At 46.9% G+C, this 21,526-nt stretch overlaps 1 protein-coding gene across 1 annotated transcript; it reads left to right on the plus strand.

Moving 5' to 3' along the window:
* Positions 1 to 769: 769 nt before the first annotated feature.
* DISP2 (dispatched RND transporter family member 2) lies at positions 770 to 21,314 on the plus strand. Its single transcript, XM_030039807.2, has 8 exons — positions 770 to 894; positions 8,901 to 9,347; positions 11,765 to 11,794; positions 13,959 to 14,082; positions 15,054 to 15,169; positions 15,657 to 15,775; positions 16,745 to 16,842; positions 17,485 to 21,314. Exons 1-8 carry the CDS (start codon positions 827 to 829, stop codon positions 20,902 to 20,904), a joined length of 4,422 nt encoding a protein of 1,473 aa, XP_029895667.1. The 5' UTR covers positions 770 to 826; the 3' UTR covers positions 20,905 to 21,314.
* Positions 21,315 to 21,526: the final 212 nt, after the last annotated feature.

A 21,526-nucleotide genomic window follows, 5' to 3' on the forward strand; every position in this document is an offset into this window, starting at 1 on the left:
ACAAGCTCTGTGGGAAGCTCTCCCCACGGCACAAAGGGACATGCGTGGCTACCACGCAACTTGGTGCAATTTCATGGTATCAACAGACAACGCTAGCAGGATCCTGCAAGGAGGGGCAGGGGTCTGACCTCCTTACGTTCTCCGTGCTTTCAACTCCGTTGTGTCAAAACTATCGTCTACGTCAAGGAATTGCTTACTTATTTAACGCTGCTAAAATCCAGAGGGTGAACCCACATGCTTCAAAATGCTACCCGGCACCTGCCATGCGTGTCCGGGAGTGCTTCTGGGAGCTCTCCCACCTTGGACCAAAGCAGGAGCACAACTCCGCTGAGCCGAGGGCCCCACCACCCAGAGGGATTTGTGCGCTCTTTGACCGTGCAGCCCCCCCCAACCCGCCCCAGCCGTCTTTCCTCAGGAACCGTGCGCTGCTCGGGCTGAGGACGGCGAGGGGATTTTGGGGCCGGGCGAGGCTGTTTAGGTCCATCCCCAGACTTGGAGAAGCCCCTGCTTCCTCGCACCGCCCTGCACCCTCCACGCTCAACCCCCTTCCCCAAGAGCCGGGCTGGCCCCGGGGTCGAAGGGAGGAGGCGATCGGTCCGGTCCCGGTGCTCACCCCCCCGTGGGCAGGCAGCCCACCGGGGCAGGCGGCATCTCCCCCGCTCCCACCCCGCGGCTATTGGCCGTCCGCGCCGGACCCGCCTCCGCCTCCGCGGCCGCGCAAGCGCTGCGCGGAACCGCGCCGGGGCGCTGCCGCCGCCGCCGCCGCCGCCGCCGGGAGCGTTCAGCACCGCGGGCTGCGGACAGCGCCCCGCCGCCGCCGCCGGCCATGGAGGCCGCGCCGGGCTCGCCGCGGCGGGAGCAGCGGCCCGAGGGGACGCGCCGCGCCTCGCCCGGGTAGGAGCGCGGGTCCCCGACGGGACACCGGGGGCCGGCGGCGGGGGGCGCGGGGGGCTTCCTTCCCCTGCAGGACGGGGGCAGCCGGTAGCGGTGCCGTGCCCGGCGCGGAGGGGCAGGCGGCGGGGTCGGGCCGTGCACGGTGCGGCGGGGCCGAGCCGTGTCCCCGCGGGTGGGAGCTGCCGCCCTGCCGCCACCCCCGGCTCTGTGGGTGCGGAGGTGGCCGGTGCCACCGGGGTTTTTTGGGTTTGTTTTTTTTTTTGCCGGGGACGGGGGTGCGGAGCTGGGCGCAGCCCCCCGGGCCCCGCTGAGGTGTGTCCCGTCCTCCCAGCGAGAGAGCAGGCAAAGCCCCGAGCTGCCTGCCGAGCTGCCCACCCCTCGGTTATGGGGTTCGGAGTCGGGGGCCGGCCGGCCGGCCGGTGCCCCCGGTGCTCCTGCACGGGGCCAGGCACGTTGTGCAGAGCCCACCGTGTCGGGGGCGGGGGGCGACCGCCTGGCTTGGGCTCCCTGGCAGGTTTTTATCCTGCAACATGGTGAGCGCTCCCTTCTGCAGCAACGGGTGAGCTATTGTTGGTGAAGCTCAGCATGTTTCAGACAGGGTCCTCATTGCACTAGGCTATGGGCGAGCACGGTTCTCGCTCCAAAGATTTTTTCTATAAAGACCTGCAGCCCTCATCTTCTCCCCCCTGTGCCATATGCTCCCTTACCTGGTGTCTTAAACCGGGTTGGCAGCCACAATCATTGTCATTTTCTGGAAAGGTCAACAAGCCCATGATCATGGGCAAGGAGCCATCCCCAAATTTGCAAGCACATTGCCATTTGTTAGACCGGAGGCAACAGATCTTCTGAGCTCTTCGGATTCTGTTTGACCAGAGCACACCCCGAGGTCAGCAGCACACAAATTCCTTCTGAAAGCCAAAGAGTTTCCCTTCTGTCTGGTACAGGATATCCACGCTGAGACGTCCCCACCTGCCTGGGGGAGCCAGCGGGGCAGTCACTTCTCTTTAGACAGCTCTGAAGATCTCAGCCAGAGGCTGGTGTGCTTTCGGGTCTCGGTGCTCGCTGAGTGACTGTTAGGCAATCCTGCACTGTTTTAAATCTTGGGCATTCGATGGGGTCAGTGCTATCACTGAAGCCCTCTTAGCTTTGCTTGCCTCAGTAACCCTTGCTCATTCAAACAGGTCTTTTGAAATGAATGCTGCAGCCTGTAAGAGTTAAAGTTACAGAGATGAGTTAAGCCATCTGAAACAGGCGTATTTTAAATTTCACTCATGCTGCTCACTCAGAAACTAAAATCTATGGCAATAAAGTACAAGAGGATAGCGCTCTCACTCCTGAGCATGCGTATACATAAATGCTTCTTTACGCAAGGATCTTCATACAGCCACTAAAGGGTTAGCCCTGTAATCCCCATCCTCTGCTCCTCGCCAATGCTCTTTATCATCAATGCTCAATTCATCATCAGAAAAATACAGATGTTTGAAAACACTACCTTCCTTCTAGCCTCTTTCAGTCTGGGGTAGCAAAGTGTTGTTTTCTTTTCCTTTCCCTTTTCATTTCATTTCGTTTCTTTTTTCTTAAAAACAAGGCTTAGCAAACATGATTTTACCAGCACATTTTACACTGCTGGTGTAGATAGAGCAAGCTGCATCCAGACCTATTCTGGCATCAAAGACCGGGTGAGGATCTTGAGCCCTTTGTGTCTGGTTGTATCCCATCACACATACCTGTACCCGCAGCAGCAGTAGCTGCCTGGGGTAAAGGTAAGGCTGTTCAGACGAGTCAATGGAAAGGATTATAAAACTAAACTTTTCTTGGCAGACTACGTGGGAAGCAGAGTTTTGCAGTCTCATTAATTTTTCATGACGATTTAACATACTCGGGAGTCTCATTAACAAAAAGATTGTAGGTCTTCTCAAGGATACTCACTATCCTGCTGCCAGACCGCAAAAGCAAAACAAATAGCAACTACACAGACATTTTTCAGTGCACGAGAATTTGACCCAGCCTAAGGAGGAGATTAATTGCTTATGAGGTGCCTGTCTCTCCCTGTCAGCTAGACAGGGGAGCTAGATAACAAGGTGAGAGTGAAATGCAATGAACCCTTCCCTAATCTCTGGAAAAGGGCACTCTTATCTCCTCATAAAACAAGCAAAGAAGCTCTTTTTTCTAGAGAGCTCCACTGCTGTTTTGCTGGGGCTATGTTCAAAAAGAAAACCTCTATTTAAATTCCGTTATAAAAACCCATTCTTAAAAAGTCATTTACAGCTCTCCAGGAAAAAGCCATTAGTCTAGATGGGAGCTGACCTATAGCACATGGTTTTAATTCAGAAAGAATTTATATTTTTTTTTTCATTTGGGAAAACTTGTACAGCTGATATGCAAGCAAAACCTTGCTAGAGTAAGAAAAAGAGTGAAAGAAAATAAAACTCGCTTCTTTTTTTATGAATGAGATTTTGCAGTGCTTAATGTCCAATTGAGCAAAGGTTCCAGGGAAAAAGGGCTCTGGTTGTAGTCAAGATACAGACTCTTGCCCTTTCTCGAACTTGTTTTTATTCCCCCTTGAGATTCTTCTGTCAACAGAAGTTGTAGTTTGACTCAGGCATCAGACAGCTCCATTCACTTGGTAGGTGTTTCCCATCTTTCATATGCAAAGTGCTGCTTTCCTGATCCTCTCCTTAGTATGCAAAGGGTGAGATAATCTTTCTACTAAAAAAAAAAAAGTGCTTATAGAAATGGTCTTGGGGACAAGGGTAGAATTAGCAGACCAATAAAGAAGCCATTCCTTCAAAACTCTGAATATTTTTGGCCCATTTCTCCCTCAGAGACACCTGCGCTCTTCTGCTGCGTGGCTCAGAGGGAAGCAAGACCAGAGATGTGCCAAAGAAATGGAGTGGCTGAGGAAAGGGAAGGTGACCGTATGCTGTCATTTCCTTGTCCCGCAAACCTTCCTCCGCCTGAGCTCAGCTCTGTGTGCTGGCGCAGTGAAGCCGTCCCGAGGGGGAAGGAGTTGGGGGCAGGCAGCCAACACGGCATGCTTCCAGCAAACCCTCTTGCTGGGGCTTTGATGCTCAGGCTGGTGGGGAGGTGAGCAGCTAAAGCCATGTCCTGCTGACACCTTCTGCGGGGCAGTGTCCGCGCTTCTTCGCGGGACGCTGGTCTTTGGGAGGAGGGAGATAGCCCACCATAGCATTCAGCCCTTGGCTCCTGCCGCAGACTCTGCAGTGCCTACCACTGCTCCGCATCCCAGCAGAAGTGAAATGGCAGAAAGCCGTCTCCTTAGAAGTCTTGACCTTATCTTGCGTGTTTTCTTGTGGGAGAAGCTTCTGTCCTTTTGCTGGTTCCCCCACATAAAGTAGGCTGCCTGTGCCCTGGTACTCGTCTCAGAAAAGCATTGCTGCGTTCAAAGTGACTTGAGCAGTTTCATAAATTGGATTATTATACTGTCTAGACATCTCAAGGGAAGAGATGGGGAAGGAAATAGTGTGAGAAATGCAACTCATTGACATGGGTAACAGGAGCAGTTAACTCCAGTTTCTCCTTGCCCTCCACCTCCTCATTCTCTTTTCCCAGCATCTCTTTGGTTGCATCCAGCTGAACTTGAAGAAGAAAATGGAGGCTGTCGGGTGCCTCTGTAGGCTTTTCTGTGGCTGAGACACCCTTTCTGCCCACTCAATCCCAAAGATGTCAAATATCTGACATGGCCCAGACTGGGAATGAACGTTAGAAAAAAAGTTTCTGTTCCCCTGATGTTAGTCTTTGCTAGTGTCAGCGTGGCAAGCAGAGTCCAGTGCGGTGCTCTGCTCACCTCTTCTGCCTGACAGTAAACAGGTATCAGAAACTCCCCCACAACCATTTTTCTAGCATAGTTCAGGGTCCTGTGGGCCCAGAAAAGTAATAGCGACATGGTTGCAGGCAAAGAAGGACCAGCCTACATCTCTGGTGCAGACCTCAGCATATCAAACGTTAAGCCCGCCAGCACTATGGCTAATTGGGAGCACAGCAAGTGAAGACTCAAATTCTGCAGAACTGCCAGCAGTGTTTATCCAAATCGATCATTATTTGCGAGCTCCAGGTTTCCCTGGAGATTTTGGATAACCAAGGTCACATCGTGATGGAGTTGGAGAGAAACGAGCATAAGGCAACTCATATCCAGAGGGTGATTGACAGAACTGTAATTGTTTAGTCTGAAAACGAGATAATGAAGAAGAGTCACGAGTGAATGATCTGAACTAGCCAAAGTTATTCTAAAATATGAAGTCACTGAGCAGGCAGAGGATTAAGTTAAGAGACTACATGCAGGGAAAACAGAACTTCACAGTGTTTCGCAGCAAAGATGGTAAACAAGAAGAATGGGCTTTCATGTGAAATATTAGAATCAAATGTATTAACGTATGTGCATAAAAACTGGAGGCAATCTGTGATATCCAAGAGTTTGTCATCTGCTTTCCCCACCAGGAGGTTTTGTAGCTGAGGGGGTTTTGGAGGAGGAATTTTTCATTGCATGTTTCCTGCATCTTCCTGATCATCTTCAAAGTGTTTTTTCTGAAAGCCTTTTTGTTCTGTCCAGTGTTACATAGTCACTGTCAGATGAGGCAGATGTGGCAGAACATCAGACTAATTTAGTTATGAAAAGCCTCTGGTCCCAATCTCCTATGCAGATCCAGCAGTTTAAATGAAAAAGAATTTTGTTTTTGACTAGGTGTGGGAATACTGAAACCACAAACTCTCAGTGCAGCAGTGTCTCTGCGAATTACTATGCATTGTAGGAAACCATCGCCTATTTAAAGTGTACAAAAATTAGGAAAAACAACAGTATCAAGGTAGAGGGAAAATAGTAACTTAAAGGCATCAAAAAAGGAGTGAGAAAAACTCTTGCCAAAGCAGAACACTACCACAATCGCAGCACTCTGATGAAAATTCCCTGACCCAGGACAACTCGTACAAAACTACAAGCCCCAAATAAGATGCAGTCACTGGACACCTGGGAGGAGTGAGATGAATTACACTCTAAGCTTGAGAGAGTGGATTGAGGGACTCTCCAGGTCAGCTCTCCCAGACAAACTCTGCCCCTGCAGCTTGCCAGAGCTGTAGGGTATGTGGTGGCTAGCATCTCCCAGTCAGGTTGGTTCTATAATTAGCATAGATGGGCAATGACTAATTAAAGATGTCATTTTATACGTTGACTACCACAGACCGTGATCTTTCTTCCGTCTCTCTGCTGTGCACCTGCCCTGTGCTGCAGCAGTACAGCTGAACCTGAATCCCTCCTGGTGCAGGTATGAGTCTGATGAGGCTGTAGCAAGTCCAGACAAGACTTTAGATTACATCTCATGAACAGCTTTGCTGGCATGTGATTTATAATCTCATGTATCGCATTCATATACACCAATGACAAATTTGTAGTCTTCTGTTGTAACCTACCTTTATATAGAGCTATAACACAAATCACGCGCTTGAAAGTCTGGGTAATCCTGCCACTAATCCATCTGTGACAGGACAGCAAGGAGTTCATGCAACGTGCTTGATATTATTTCCTTTGACAAATTCTGTGGGTGAATGGGGTATCATTGTCACAATCTGTTCAGGAGCTCCTGCTTTGGCCAACAGCACTTCCTCTTGCTACATTGAACTAGCTCAAGTCTTACTAGTACTTTGGGTTGCAGAGCAGAGGCAACCAAGCACTGGAACTGCTGGGGACAACCTGTCAAGCTTATCTCAATGAGGTGTGCACACAACTGTCTGCTGGTTTTCTGGCACCTGCTTCAGTGCAAACTTTGACTTCTTTCTAGCCACTTTGTATATCTGTTGTCATAGGAAATGTTAATGGTCTCAGATACTGTCTGATGTTGCTCTCTTTAGGTGTATGGCCTCTTCCAAAGATGCAAAGAAGTTCACTTACACAGACACTGGTATTTGGAGACTATTTTAATATCATTTTGCCATTTCTTCTCCCCTTCCTTGGCCACTACCAAAAATATTCAGCAAAGGAATTTGACAACGCAAAGTAAAATCCCCCATATAGTTCCCCCCTCCTGCGTGGCCTGAGCTTCAGAAAATCTACATTTGAACGTCGGTTATTGCTTCTGAAGTCAGTGTCATGGTAATGAGCACCGCTGAACATGCCATCCATGTCTGTAACTATGCTGTAGCTGTCTTCTGGCTTAAAAACTAAAATTAGCATTGGATGGTGTCTAATCAGGCGAGATTTCTTTGTTACTAGCCCCTGGACTGGTACACTGTGGAAGTAAAGCAGAGTGCAATGTCTGTGCCACGAGTCTCCATACTAGCAACGGTATAACTGCTACCACAAACATTACTCCATTGTAATGATTTTAATGAAATAAGCCCATTTTCTACAATCATGAAATATAGTTTCTCAGTGTTGACAAACTCAATTGGTGTTGGAAAGTACACAGCACAAGATGCCAAGGCAACTATATCCTTCTTTCTGGAAAAAAATACCGATTTTCAAGCAATACTGAGCTAATAGTATTCTTCAAAACCCTTTTGTCATTGATAGTATCATGCCATTTAACTTTGGGTGCAATTCCAGAGACTTGTAATTGCTAAAATTCTGTCTTTTTTCATGGCTGTCTGAAAAAGAAATGAGAGGGACTCTGCAAATTTTCAAAAATATTCCCTTCTCAAACATTCTGCCTTAATTTTTTCCCACATTGGATCAGGTGCCTCAGGCTAAAGTTCATGTCATCTAGTCTTGCTCCAGCACTCATAATTCTGCAATGATTTGAGACATTTTGTGACTCTAGCTGGCCAGAATCATTCGTCGTCCTTAATCCTCAATGCCAGACACTCAGGCAAGACACGTAAGTCAGCTGTAGACACCACGGCACGTGCTCGGAACAAGGACCAGAGACTACTGGTGTTTCCCTATTGTGCTCTCTTTTTGAGCTCCAGGTTGCACAGTGCTGCTGAAACGCCAACACCTGGACCAGCTGCGTCTCTTGAGACAGCAATTCCTAAGGCATTTTTGGGGTCACTGTGACCTCAGTCTATTGTATGTGAAGGGTTTTTCAGTGTCACGCAGACTAACTAGTCCCTCAATGTATTACTCAAACTTTTTCCAAGCTAGCAAAATCTCTCAGGTTCCATAAATCAAGAACTGTAGGAATGAAATAATTTTTAAATTCCTTGGAGAGAAGAAAGCATATCCTGCAGAGACCTCATTACTTGGGAACTGAAGTCTGCAAGTGTTTTGTGTCAGTAAATTGAGCAGTCAGAGGAAAGTGAAGCGTCAAAAGATCTTGAGAGATCCTAGTCCATCCCCTTCCTACATACCAAGACCAATAATATCTCTTGCTGTCATCCTTGGGAGATGTATGTCTAAAATGTTCCTGAAGAGCCCAGTGGAGAGTCTGCAGGACATGGGAGCTGTTAGGGCATGGGCCAGGCTGGAGGCTGAAGCCCCTTTTACACCATCACAGCCATCAGGTTCACTGTTCATTTTTTTCAGTGCTAGGGGTGATTCACTCTCCTACTCTCCCAACGTGGAGCAGAGCCAATCCTTCTGCAGAGCAATCAAACAAATTCATCTTCCCAAGAAGCACAGATAATTGATTGTCTTCTGCACATGCAGACTCCTTTGGTTTTCGTTTCCCCAGGTGTCTGGAGTCACTCTGAGGTCCTGAGTTAGGACCCTGGCATTATCACCAGCCAGTGTGTTCTGCCCCTTCCACAGTGAAATATCTTGGAGAATTGGTTGAGGGGATGTTACTCAATTTTTTCAAAATTTTGGAGCAACACACACAAAGATGTGATGGATTCTCCATCAGTTGAAATCCCCGAGTGAGTCATGGATGTCTTTATAAAAAGCATAATCCAGCTCAGCCCCGAGACTGGCTGTTGGTACAGCAAATAGTGGGTGAGGTTTTACATCTTGTGTTACGTGGGAGGCCTGTGAGAGTCTCCAGTTTGCAGGATGTGATTCCCCTGAGTAGCCTTTCTACTGCTCTGCTGTTTTACCGTACCTTTATTTTCTCTCACAGAGAAAAACAAAATGCAGGACCTTGCCAGACATGTCTTGCCATGCCAGAGATTGGGAACACCGAGCCCAGCTACAGTGGCACTTCCTGGGAAAGAATCTGCCCGGTCCATCACTGCCCCATTCCTGCATCCCCCAGGCTGGGAGGAGACCACCTGCCCTCCTCCAGCCACACGCTTGGGCCAGTCTCCACCCAGTCCAACGGCCAGGTGCCATCGAGCTCCCAGGACTCGCAGCAGCATCACCTGTATTACCCCTGCAACCAGCAGGATCCCCGAGGCAGCTACGGCCTGCCCCCACTCCCTGGGCACGGCGAGAGGCCCATGTTGTGTTCCCACCTTTCCAGTGGTGATCCCGCACCAGCTTCTCACCATGAGACCTCGGAAACCCCCTGGAAACAGTGGTCCCCTGGGCAGCGACGGCCAGTGCAGCATCACATTGTAACAGTCAGGTAAGAGGCACATGGAGAGCAGCTCAGCGGCTTTCAAAAAGCATCTCCGGAACTTTGTGGTGGGAGGCAGGAGGGGATGAGAAGGGTCTGAGTGGGGATGCATGAAACATGGGTTTGCTCTTCAGTTTGGGGCAGCAGCTGCCCCAAAATGCACGGTGGGATCCAGTCTGCTCTCTCCCCCTCTGTGGAGGGTGTACAGAGAGCTGCCATTCCCACACCAGGGAGAGGCAGGATTTGCTTCTCAAGGTGACTCATTGGATAAAGCCAAGGTCACTCAGTTGCTCCTAGATCATGCAGCTGTGATTATGCCCATCTTCTGTGATCTTTGCATTTTCTCCTTTTGCACTGCAAGATATCCAGCTGGCTAATCCTTTATCTTGGCAGAGTTTCTCAGTAAGAAGAGCAGAGTTAATTTCTTTTTCTGCCCCCACCGAAGCTGCTGCCTGTGCTGGAAGGGTGAGGCAGCAGAGGGTAAGCACTGGCTACAGCTAAGCAGTGAGAAATACAAAAGTGGGGAATATTATTTGGTTTTCCAGGTTGGGCAGCAACGAGGGCGTAAATTCTGTATCATCCATGACAGAATCAGGCAAACTCCATTTGTGTGCAAAGGACTCCAGTGACTTGCTTGGGTGGTGGATGTTTCTTGGGCAGCGCTGTAAGGATGCATACAGGATGGGCTTCCCCAGCAGCCTGAGCTACAGCCTCTGCTCCTTCCAGCCAGCATCATCCATCCTCGCTGCCTGTGCCTTTTGGAGTCCACTGTTGGCACTAAAGACCGTGATCCCTGTGCTACCACAGCAGTAGTGACCAAAGTCCAATAAAAGATGGCACAGGATTCCTTCCTTGCCTTTGCACAGCGGTGCGGGGTTAGGCACAAAAGCCCTTTATGGTCTCATTTGCTAGCCACTAACAGAGGATTTAATTTGCTTGTGTTTGCAGTGTAGAGCAATTGCAGTCAAGAGGAGTGGAGCCTGGATCCTTTTTAGCTCATACGCTATCAACAAAATTGTCAGCTACATTCTCTGTAACAGGTTATTTAAGTAGGAAACACAGCTGGATTGCAAATCCCTGGCAGAATGTGCAGCACTAGCAGACAGAAAAGTGATAACAGAATAATGCTAGAATGGGGTTTTTAATCCAAGCAAATCTGCTTGAGAAGCTATTGTGAGAGAATTAGCACAGGATGGGCAGTGTGCTGCCAGAAAGAGACCTCTCTTTAATAATCTGGTAAGGATTTTTCTTTGCTCCTCTCTCTCCCAAATCTACAGAGCATTAGTGTGATGAGGAAAACACAATATAATTTATTACACGTGCCACTGAGAGTGACTCTTCCATGGCGAACTCTCCTCCATTGCTTTTTCATTTCTTCCATTCATAACAACCTGCCAGGAAGGATGAGCTGCCACAAGGTCATCCGTTGGCTGTCCAGGATGGAGCAGGGCCATCTGCCCCACGCAGATGTCAGAGTGCAGCAGGACTTTCTCCCAGTTTAAGCCAAGAGCGTAGGAGGAGGGCGACGGGAGGAGGGAGCACTCGCTGAGCTTAGCCTGGCATGGCTGCGGAGAGAGGAGGAAGCCACAGCTGGGAGCAGTTCGCTGGAAGCTGCATTGCAACCCAAGGCCATGCCGGCCTGGGGCATATTTTACGGGGACATTTCAGTGGAAACGGAGAGCGGAATGAAAGATCCCTTGGATATGGTGACCCACTGAGGTGCAGCTTTTCTGTTAAGATGTCAGTGGAAAGCTTGCCCTCAGGGATTCATTAACGTAACCTTGGATCCCCTGGGGAAGGCTTCTTTATTTTGTTCCGCGGAGCCCTACAAGTAGAAATAACAAATGCTCCTCTGTGAAGGAAACCCTGGTAAAATGTTTTGAGCAGCTCCACTGGCCTTCTGCTCCTCTAGTGTGGACAAACGCTGTCTTTGGAAGGGCCCAGGAAACAAATGAGAACCACCTTTTCAGAAAATCCTTGCTGAGCTAAATGGGAGATAAAAACTGTCTATAGGCATTGCTAGCCCAACTCATGAAAGTTAATAAAGTGGTATGCTTTTGTCAAGAAACAATTTAAAAATTCAGTAGGCAAGCACTTAAAACAGGTTTTCATGGGTAAGAGTTGCAGTATGATTTCTATGGGATTACAGTGCTAATGACCATTACTTTCTATGGGGCTTTCTTAGAGGGGCAAAAATGCGGCGTGACTACATGTCTACCCATCCTGTTTGGTTAAAATGCCAACGGGAGAGGAAAAGACTGTTATTCATTAAACTAATTCCTGTAGTGCCAGTATTCTTGCAGCAATGGCTCTGCTTGGTGCTTTACAGCCCCTGAAGGGGTTAACTTGCTCATTAACAGCCCAGCACTGTGCTTCGTAGGAAAATAATAAATGAACGCATCTTTTTTTCTTTTTTCTGTCTGCAGACATGACAAAGCTTTCAGGATGCCAAAAAGGTATGTTTAGTATCAAAAGCTTCCTGTCCTTCTACCCCATTATCATTGCTCTCCTACCCTGCTATTAGGAAATGCAGAGTATTATTGCTGGTGACATCCCCAGCAGGCCCAGCTTCAGAGGCAAGGTCAGCGTTCCCCGCGCAGGGCTTCCCATCTGCTTGGAAAAATCTCAATTTCCTTGTGAGATCAATTTAGCCTGCATTAATGAATAGCAACGCTGTCTTGATAGCTGTTCTTGGGGCAGGTGCCTGGCTCTAGTCCATACAATAGCTTTTTATATATATATATAATAATCTTATATGTATGTGTGTGTATGTATATGTGTGTGTGTGTGTGTGTGTGTGTGTATATATATATATATATATAGCATTCATCCAGCTTGGCCCACCAGATGAGCAATCAGGATAGCCCATCCATGACATCTTTTCAAAAGACAGAGGATTTTTAATACATTTCTCAAAATTAAAATAATTTGATTGCTTTCAATTTCTGTTTAAAAGCTGATTTTTGTAAACTATTTTTTCTGGAAGGTTTGGGTGAATATCTTCCATCATCAGATACCACAGCTGATTCTTTTTTTTTCTGGTAATTGGGCACGGAATCACCCAAACCAGCCTCTAGAAATTGGGTACTTTAATGCGTAAAGGGCAATTTTTGTTCATTTTCACAGTGAAACCTTCATCTATGAAAACAAACTTGGTAAGGCAGTCTTAAATTGAAAAAAATACCAGGCCTGACCAAAAGTCATGTGAAAAGCTGTTTGAAGGGCTTGTGATGATTTCTGATGATGAGAAATAGCTGCATTATCTGACTCAGTGAAGTTGGAGGCAAGAGAAGCAAAAGAGCAGGCAAGCAGGAACATTATACCTCGAGGTTGATATGCACCGGCACAGCCACTCTAAAGTTCATAAATATTTTACTTCCTCGTAAAGCTCAAATATTTGTCAACTATTTTTGAACAAAGAATTTCTTATATTTCTTATATTTCAGAAATACATCAGAATACAGAAGAAATACCTAGAACCTGCCAAATCAGAACAGGAACCCATTCCAATATCTTATCTCTTAACAGATATTTTTGAGGAAGTCAAAAATCTTGGGGCAGTAAACCCTGCACTGGTAAAAAACTGTGGGATAGTAACTTTGACAGATCATCCTGTAGGAGACACAGTTTGTCCCAAAAGAAAAACAGACCTTGGATGGAAAATTTTAGACCAGCTCTTAAGAACAAAAGTAACTGGCAAAAATACTTTGGGCCAGAGTAAGCCGCTTCTCTGGAAGGGTTTTGTTCATACAGAAATGTCATTAAGAATGTGTGTGCCACCATACCACACTGATATGTATTCCAGGCATAGCCCTGGCCTGGGGGCTTGTAGGTGTTCTCCAAACCCTGAAGGAAAACCGCTGTGCTGCATTTGCAGATGCTCGTTGTAGGTTCAGTGTTTGGTTTTGAGGCTGGTATCAGGGTGACATTCACTCATCCTGTGGATACAGAAGCCACTTGTCCACTCCGTGAATGCTGCTGGCAATCCTAACTTCGGTTGCCCACATCAGATCGGTGGTTTCCATCCTTTTTTGCTGTGCAGATGTCCATACATTTTCCAACAGTACGGCAGGCCTCTATATAATGAGTGAATTTAGACGAATGACAATGGACTTGCTTGAGTTAGTTATCTTTAGGGGACTCTTCAGAATAGCCCAAAGACTTCTTAGGGTCCACAGGCTGAAAATCTGCAGGCCAAACTGTTAGGCAGCTACTAGGTTAGATTGCCCAATGGGGGGGGGGGGGGGGGGGGGGGGCTGAAAGGAAGAAGCTCTTTTTAAATGCAATCTTTTAAGTTAAATATTTAAAGCTTCATGTTGCCCTAGGATGCAAGAGTCTGGTTTTTATTATTTCTGATTGAAAAAGCAGGAAAATGTAGGGAGGCAAAATGTAATTACCCGAGTTAATTAGAATTGCCTGCAAACATCCAGTTGGAGGTATAATATGTTCATTAATAGCTGTACTAGAGCCTCTAGGCTTTTCAATAAATAAATGCTCAAACCAGAAAGCCCTAATTCTTTTACTTCCTTTTACTAACACTACATTGGTTCAACAGCAGGTTTCGTGCTAAGAGCAGAAGTGCCTTAACAGCTGCATTTTTTCTTCTCCTGTTGATTGCAGTTATTCTCAAATGATTGCGGAGTGGCCCATAGCCGTCCTGGTGCTGTGTTCAGTGACGGCTGTGGTTTGCACTGTAGCTGGCCTGCTTGTTGGAAATTTGCCTGACTTTTCAGAACCCTTAATGGTGAGTCCCTACAGATGATACGTCAACATGAACATAAGGAAAAGCCATGGGCCAACCAGTGATATATTCTTTCTGCCATATAAAATGAGCCTTTACTTCCTTCCTTCTCTGCCGACAGAGGCAGCAAGGCAGGACGGTAAATCAAGGAGGACATTAAAGCCACTAGAAAAAATGACCATGTTTATCAGTGACCTGCTGTCCTTAACCCACATCTTCACAGCATGCAACCAAAGCAAGATTCCTTCAGAATGAACATGTGTCAGAGTAATGCACAGTATTTGCTGTTTCTTTGACACCATAGAAAGAGCACAGCCTCTGCCAGTGGCAGCCACCAGCCCATCTCAGCAATGCTGTGGACTTGCACTAGTGCCCTCACCCTGGTGTGGAGACACTGCTAGAACAAACTGGGATTGCTGCTTTTGCTCCCCTTCCGCTGCTGGAAGGCTGGGGTTGCCCGAAAGGACTAGCTAGGCTGGGTGGAGATTGAATGGAGGATCTGACTTTGGCTCCTACAGCCTGCATGCAAGGCTCTTGAAATGGAGAGACGGCCCCATTCTGAGCACTGCTGCGCAGGGTCCCATTTTCCATGCAGGATCCCACATTTTCTAGTCATCCCTGTCTTGCGTTAAGGGAAGAATCCTGAGAAAATAAGAATAGACTAGAGTTTGTCCAGGAAGAGGAAAATTACTCCCATTTCTGTAAGTGACTATTTTACTTGAAGAGGAGGAGAAGAGTCTTATGAGATCGGGGAGAGAGAATTGTAGCCATCCTTGCCCAAAAAGGAAAGGAAAAGAGAAATATTTTTTTCTGTCAGCTCTGGGATGCAGTATTTCCAGGGAAAATTCAATTTCTGTATCTCTCCAAGATGCAGTAATAATGTCATATACTTTCTGTGTCTAGGAGGAGGATTAAGGAAAGCTAAGCTAAACTAAAATGCAAGCTGATGACAAAGCCCTTTTGCTTGGCTGCAGGGTTTCGAGCCACGAGATACTGACATTGGCAGAAAGCTCGTTGTGTGGAGGAACGTAGAGAGCCATACAGGCTACAAGAAGACCTTTTCCCTTTCTCCCTATGCTGAGAAGAAAAGGTATTTTGAGTTTGGTTTGGGGGGGTTGAGGAAGATGTTGGCTCTAAAGTTATAGATTCAACGTTCCAAGATATCTATGTGAATTACAACATATATGCTACGCGTAAAAATGACCAAGGCACTGGAGAGTTTAAAGTCTGTCTGCCTGCAATGGACTTGGGCTCCCTATTCTGGAAACCAGGAATTAGGCTCTAAACTCTTCATGCGTTTACTTACTGTTTATCTTTAAGAGACTGCAGAGGCAATTCAGCATGTCTGCACAAGAGGACGCAGTTTCTCACTTAGTCTTATCAAGATCCCTATAAAGGGGCACAGTCAACCCAATATCAAAAAGCTGTCATCCAAGCAATGCTCTCTCAAGACTATGACTTGAAGAGATGACTCTTATTGCTGCAGCAGTGTTGTGTGTGGCACCAGAGCCTTGTCAGTGAATGTTATTCGTAGCCAGATGATCTCTAGTTACAACAATAATCTGATCTCTTGCTAGCTATGATGACATTGGCATTAGCAGAGGACAGAAAGCTGCTCAGGGAGAACAAGAAGCGAGGACACGGAGAATGGTGGAACAAATCTATGGAGCAGATGGTTTCTTTTGTGGTCCCCCAGGTGAGTGAAGTCTCGATGGGGTAGTAAGTAGTACACACCCAGACCTGAACAGCATACAGAATTGTCAAGGTGGTTTAGGTCACAGGGAAATGTTCTGAAAGTGATCTAAGAAAGCAGTGTATACAATACCACCCTGTAAAAGCTATGCCACCTTTCAGGTGGTGATCTTCCAGCACTTCATAACTGAGTGGTTAGAAAAGGCTTGTTCTGAAATTCTGGAGAAGAGTTGTTTCTCCTTCTTAACTTTTTGCCATACGTCTTTTTTTCCCTTTAGAAATATGCCTTAAAAGCACCAGTAAAAGGACTAATGCTTTCCCCATTTACCCATATCAAAAGTGAATACTCTGAAAAAATGGCATGTGCCCCACTCCCCTTCTGATCCCACTCCCTCCCTGTTCCTTCTTTTCTTCTTGAAAAATTTAAGTGGCAGCAAAAGCTGGAGAGAAAAAAGAGGAAAACTCCAGGACACCCAAAGTTTGTCCCAAAATGGACACTAGTTAAGTAGAAGAAAGAGGAACAGCATGCAGATGTTTTTACTCCCTTCCCTGCCTCTACTCCACCTCTGAAACCAGTCAAACACCAAACCCTGCAGGTCCTTGGGAGTTTCTGGCTGAACTCAAGCTCCTCACTTGTAACAGGGGTGCAGAACCAGATGCCAGCAGTCACTAAAAGCATGCTGACAGCACAGAGAGTGTATTTTGAAAATGCCCCAATGCTGCTCTCCTGCTGCTGACAGATGGGCGAGGAGCAGAGGTCAGATCACACAAGGCAGATGCTACCACTCACTACAAGCTACTGTCTTTGTGACCTGCTTCCCTTCAGGGAGTCCTCCATAGCAGTCGTATAGACAGCAATAAATATATTTTATTCTTTTTTTCTATGCAGAGAGATTCTACTCCAAACAGCCTGGCTGATTCATCTTCATTACCTAATCCTTTTTTTTTTTTTTTTTTTTTTTTTGTATTTCAGAAAAGAGCTATTCCCAGCTGGTATTTATGTCCACAACTGCTGGGAGCTTATGGAACTTGCAAGCTATTCAGTCCATGTGTCAAATTGAACAAGACAAGGTTAGTAATGTCAGGAAGAACATATATACATGCTGTCTCTTTTCTGACTGCCGCAATCTTTAATCTCTAGCTGAAAGGAAGCCAGACAAAAATAACATAAGCTATAGAACAGGTTTCAGCCTAGAGGACTCCAAAGCATTCTACCTACTTAGCAATACAGAGATGATTCCACCTGTCACTAAAGTCCAGCTGCAAAGTAGCAGCTGCCATTAAACAAGAATAAACGGACACTGAACAAGAGCTTGGTCCAGAAACCAAAGGTGTCCATCAGAAGCAGCTGAGAATTTTGGGCAGCAGAACCTAATTACTGAAATGGAGCTATCATCTTGGAGACTGTGACAGCAAGTCTTGCAAGTGGGAAGTTTAATTGGGAAGTTTAATTGGATTAGCTGTGTTTGCCATAGGATCCAAATTTTCAAATCAGAGGTTATAAAATATAAATAATGGACAGGGTTTAATTTTTGCAAAAGGCTAGCATGTTTCAATAGCTCTAGTATTTGCAATTTGCCATTGGGAGGATGGCAAGCGATGGCTTATTCACCTGGAGGGGAGGATTACTGCAAGGAGGAAGGAACGCTATGGGGCTGCAAGATGAAGAGTGCAGAGAGGGTCTGACATGATGCTCCCTCATCTGTTTTTCAGATACGCTCACATGTTCATTTTAGAGACCTCTGCCAACGTACTGAAGCTAACGAATGCTGCCCAAGCTGGTCTCTGGGGAACTACATTGCTGTCCTGTACAACAGGTCTTCGTGTTTGGAGATAACCCAAGGAGACATCTCCCATACCCTGGCTCTCCTTCGTGCCTGTGCTCCAGACTACCATAAAGGTATCCTCACTCCGTCTTGCATAGGTCCTGAGACCATGAGACAAAAACACTCTCAGTGTGCCCAAGTCCCAGAAAAATGTACCCGCTTCAATGCCATTTATCAGCTTCTTCACTTCTTGGTCGACAGAGACTTTCTTAGTCCCCAGACAATTGAGTACCAAGTGCCATCTCTCAAATACAGCCTGCTGTTTTTGCCTACAAGGAAAGGTGCATCTATGATGGGGATCTACTTAGACAATCTGGAATCCTGGGATCTCTTTGATAACTATACATCTATCACTGGAATGGACCTCGGCCTTAAACAAAAACTATTCCAGCACTATCTTTTACTGGATACTAAGTATCCAGTCCTGGCAATATTAGCTATTTTTCTAAGCATTTCTTTTTATTTACGCTCAGTCTTTATTACCGTAATGGTCCTGCTCGCTGTTGTCAGTTCTTTAATGATCTCCTACTTCTTGTACAAGGTGGCCTTCAGATTCACCTATTTCCCTTTTGTAAACCTGACAGCAGTCGTCATTCTCAGCAGCATTTGTGCCAATCACACCTTTGTCTTCTTTGACCTCTGGAACATCAGCAAGAACCAGAACCCTTCCGCTGGGCTTTCTCAGTGGGTGAGTCAAACCATGCACCATTTTGCATATCTCATGCTGGCATCTTGCTTCACAACAGGTGCTGCTTTCTATGCCAGCTACATTAGCAATATAATAGCCATCCGCTGCTTTGCTATTTACATGGGCACCTCTGTGCTGGTGAATCTGGTATTCATGATGACTTGGCTTCCTTCTTCGGCTGTGCTGTACGAGCGCTACATAGCAACGACCTGCATTTACAAGCCAGAAGACTACTGGAACAACACTGGCCATAAGAGAGTCGCTCTCTCCCTCCATTACATTCTCAGGGGTCTCCAGAACACACTGTCTGAAACCTCCAAGCTACTATTTGAAAAGCTTCTGCCTTGTGGGGTCATCAAGTTTCGGTACATCTGGATCTGCTGGTTTGCTGCCTTAGCGATAGGAGGTGCCTACATTTCCTGTTCTAACCCAAAACTCAAACTCCCAACTCTTGAGACGTCGTCTGTCCAGGTGTTTAGACTGAGCCACCCCTTTGAGAGGTACGATTCTGAGTACTGCCACCAGTTCATGTTTGAGAGGCTGGAGCACGGAGAAGGGCAGCGTATGCCTGTCACGATAGTCTGGGGCATTCTGCCTGTGGATAATGGGGACCATTTCAATCCAAAAAGCAACGGCACCCTAGTGACAGACGTCACCTTCACAATCCAAAACCCTGATGCCCAGAAATGGCTCCTCGAATTCTGCCAAAAAGTGAAGAACAGAACTTTCTATTACCCTGACACAGAGCAGAAATCTACCGTGTGCTTCATGGAGGAGTTCCTCAGGTGGATGGACAGTCGCCAGTGCTCCCAGCGAGACCACAGCTTCAACCTTTGCTGTAACCAGTTCTCTTTCCCTTATGGAAGTGAAGTCTTCCTACACTGCATCAAAATGATGCTCCTGGAGCAAGGCAGGGAAGGGGCAGAAACATACGATCTGGGCCTTAGGTTTGATGGGGAGGGAAATCTCGCTGCCTTAGTGCTGCAGTTTCAAACTATTTATCACTATAGCTTCAACTACAGCAAAGCCAAACAATTCTATGAGGAAATCAACCTCTGGGTAACAGAGGAAATGAAAACTGCCCCTGTGGGGCTTCAGAATGGATGGTTTACCAGTAAACTAGAGCTATACAACCTCCAGCACAGTCTCAGCACAGAAACGATGGTGGTCATGGGGCTCTCCATAGCCATTTCCTTCGTGGTGCTGCTGCTCACTACCTGGAACGTTCTCCTTAGTGTTTTCTCTGTTACTGCCATCGCGGGCACTGTCCTGGTAACTGTTGGCCTTTTGGTCCTCTTGGAGTGGCAGCTCAATGCAGTGGAGTCTCTCTTCATTTCAGCTGCAGTAGGTCTCTCCGTTGACTTTACCGTCAACTACTGCATCTCCTATCATCTGTGCCCCCATTCTGACCGCCTGAGCCGAGTGGCCTTTTCCCTGAAGCAGATGAGCTGTGCCACAGCCATGGCAGCTTCTGCTCTCTTCTCTGCAGGTGTCATTATGTTGCCTGCGACGGTCCTGGCATATAGGAAGTTGGGGATATTCATCATGATGATCAAGTGTATCAGCTGTGGGTTTGCCAGCTTCTTCTTCCAGTCACTGTGCTGCTTCTTCGGCCCAGAGAAGAACTGTGGGCAGATACTTTGGCCTTGTGCCCACACAATGAAAGACTATTCTGATGACTCGGGGCTGAACGGAAGCTTTGCCTGTGGGGGGAGCGAGAAGCAAAGCCGGTTGCGGAAGGTCCAGGAGTCCAATACTGCAAACGAGCAATACGAGCTCCAGCCCTTGTCCAGAAAACTCAGCGACAGTTTTGACAACAGCACTTCCACAAGCAAGCTGTCCAACCGGCCATCAGTGCTCTCTGAAGACACACAAGTTGAAGACAACAGATGCCCCAGAATAGGAATGCACCCCTCCCTTGAAAGAGAGAGACAGAATCTGCAGGAGACCCTTGGAGACCAGCAGGTTGGCCTGTGCCAGTGTCCTGCCTTGCAAACTTCCTCTCCTTACAAGCACAGCAACTCAGAAGCAGAAATTCACAGGGAGAGACTCTGCCGAGATTGTCGATGTCGAAAGTATGGTCTGAAAGCTTGGGATGGGTCTGGGCTGGACCATATCCAGCCGGCTGGCATGAAAGAAGAAGGGCAGCTCAATAAATCACAGTGCTCTAGTGACACCGCCCAGCAGCAGTCGGATTATACCTCAGACAACAGCCATCTCCCTGCTGCTGATGTCTACAAAATTCACAGATGCCTTTGTTCTCTTGGCAGCTCTTTTGACATGCTCAACATCTCCAGTGAGACGTCGATTAGCGATTTTGAGCAAGGCCTAAAGCTTGCTGAATCAGCCAGTTCTTGTCCCGATGTCTTAGAGCTGTCTGATTCGTACAGTCAAACAGAGAGAGGTTACTTGAACGGGAAGAGAGATACCCTGCGGCTGGACCTGAGGGAGACTGTCTTTGATATCTCTCCAGCAGCATCGCAGCAGAACAGCTCTTCATGGAAAAATCGATTTGGATTAGGGAGTGACGGTCCGGTTGTGTTACCGAACAGCCAACCAGACATGCCTGATGTTTGGATCAAACGATCTAGCGCACAAAGTTCTGGTTACAACAGTTGAAACCTTGCAGAAAACAAAACTGTACTGCTAGGGAAAGGGGAAGTCGAAATCTCCTTGGAACTGTAAATATCAGTCTTTTCCTCCCACCTCTCCTAGAGCTGAGACTATTTCTTAGTGTTTCAGCTGTGCAAATACCTGTGGTTTCACAGAACCAGCAAATCTGATACTAGTGAGAGGATGCGAGATCAGTCTTGATGGAGTACAAGCCCTTTGACCTTCCAGTGTCTGGTGCCATATTCACAGCTGTACTGCAAAACTCACCGAGTAAACCTGTTTTGTCATTTCCTACAAGGTGATTAGATTTTGTTTTGTTGTCAGGGTCACATAGGAGAGAAATACGAAGGTGAATCTCCCCAGATATTTAACAACAGAGAAAGAGAGCTCATGGAAAAAAAAATAAATCCAAAACCCAAACCCGCAACTGAAAATCTAGATATCAAGTGAAAAGTGTATTGTTAATAAAAAAAGAAAGTCTTTCATTTTCTACTGAATCAGAAACTGCTTTATGTGAAGTCCAGGTTCACTGATCCCATCAAAATAGTTCAGATATTATAAAAAAAATTTCATCGACACTTCTGAGTTGATACAGTCTCTTACTGATCATGGAGCAGGCTGCAGAATC

This window comes from Aquila chrysaetos, chromosome 16 (genome assembly GCF_900496995.4).
Source record: "Aquila chrysaetos chrysaetos chromosome 16, bAquChr1.4, whole genome shotgun sequence".
NCBI classification, from domain to species: Eukaryota; Metazoa; Chordata; class Aves; order Accipitriformes; family Accipitridae; genus Aquila; species Aquila chrysaetos.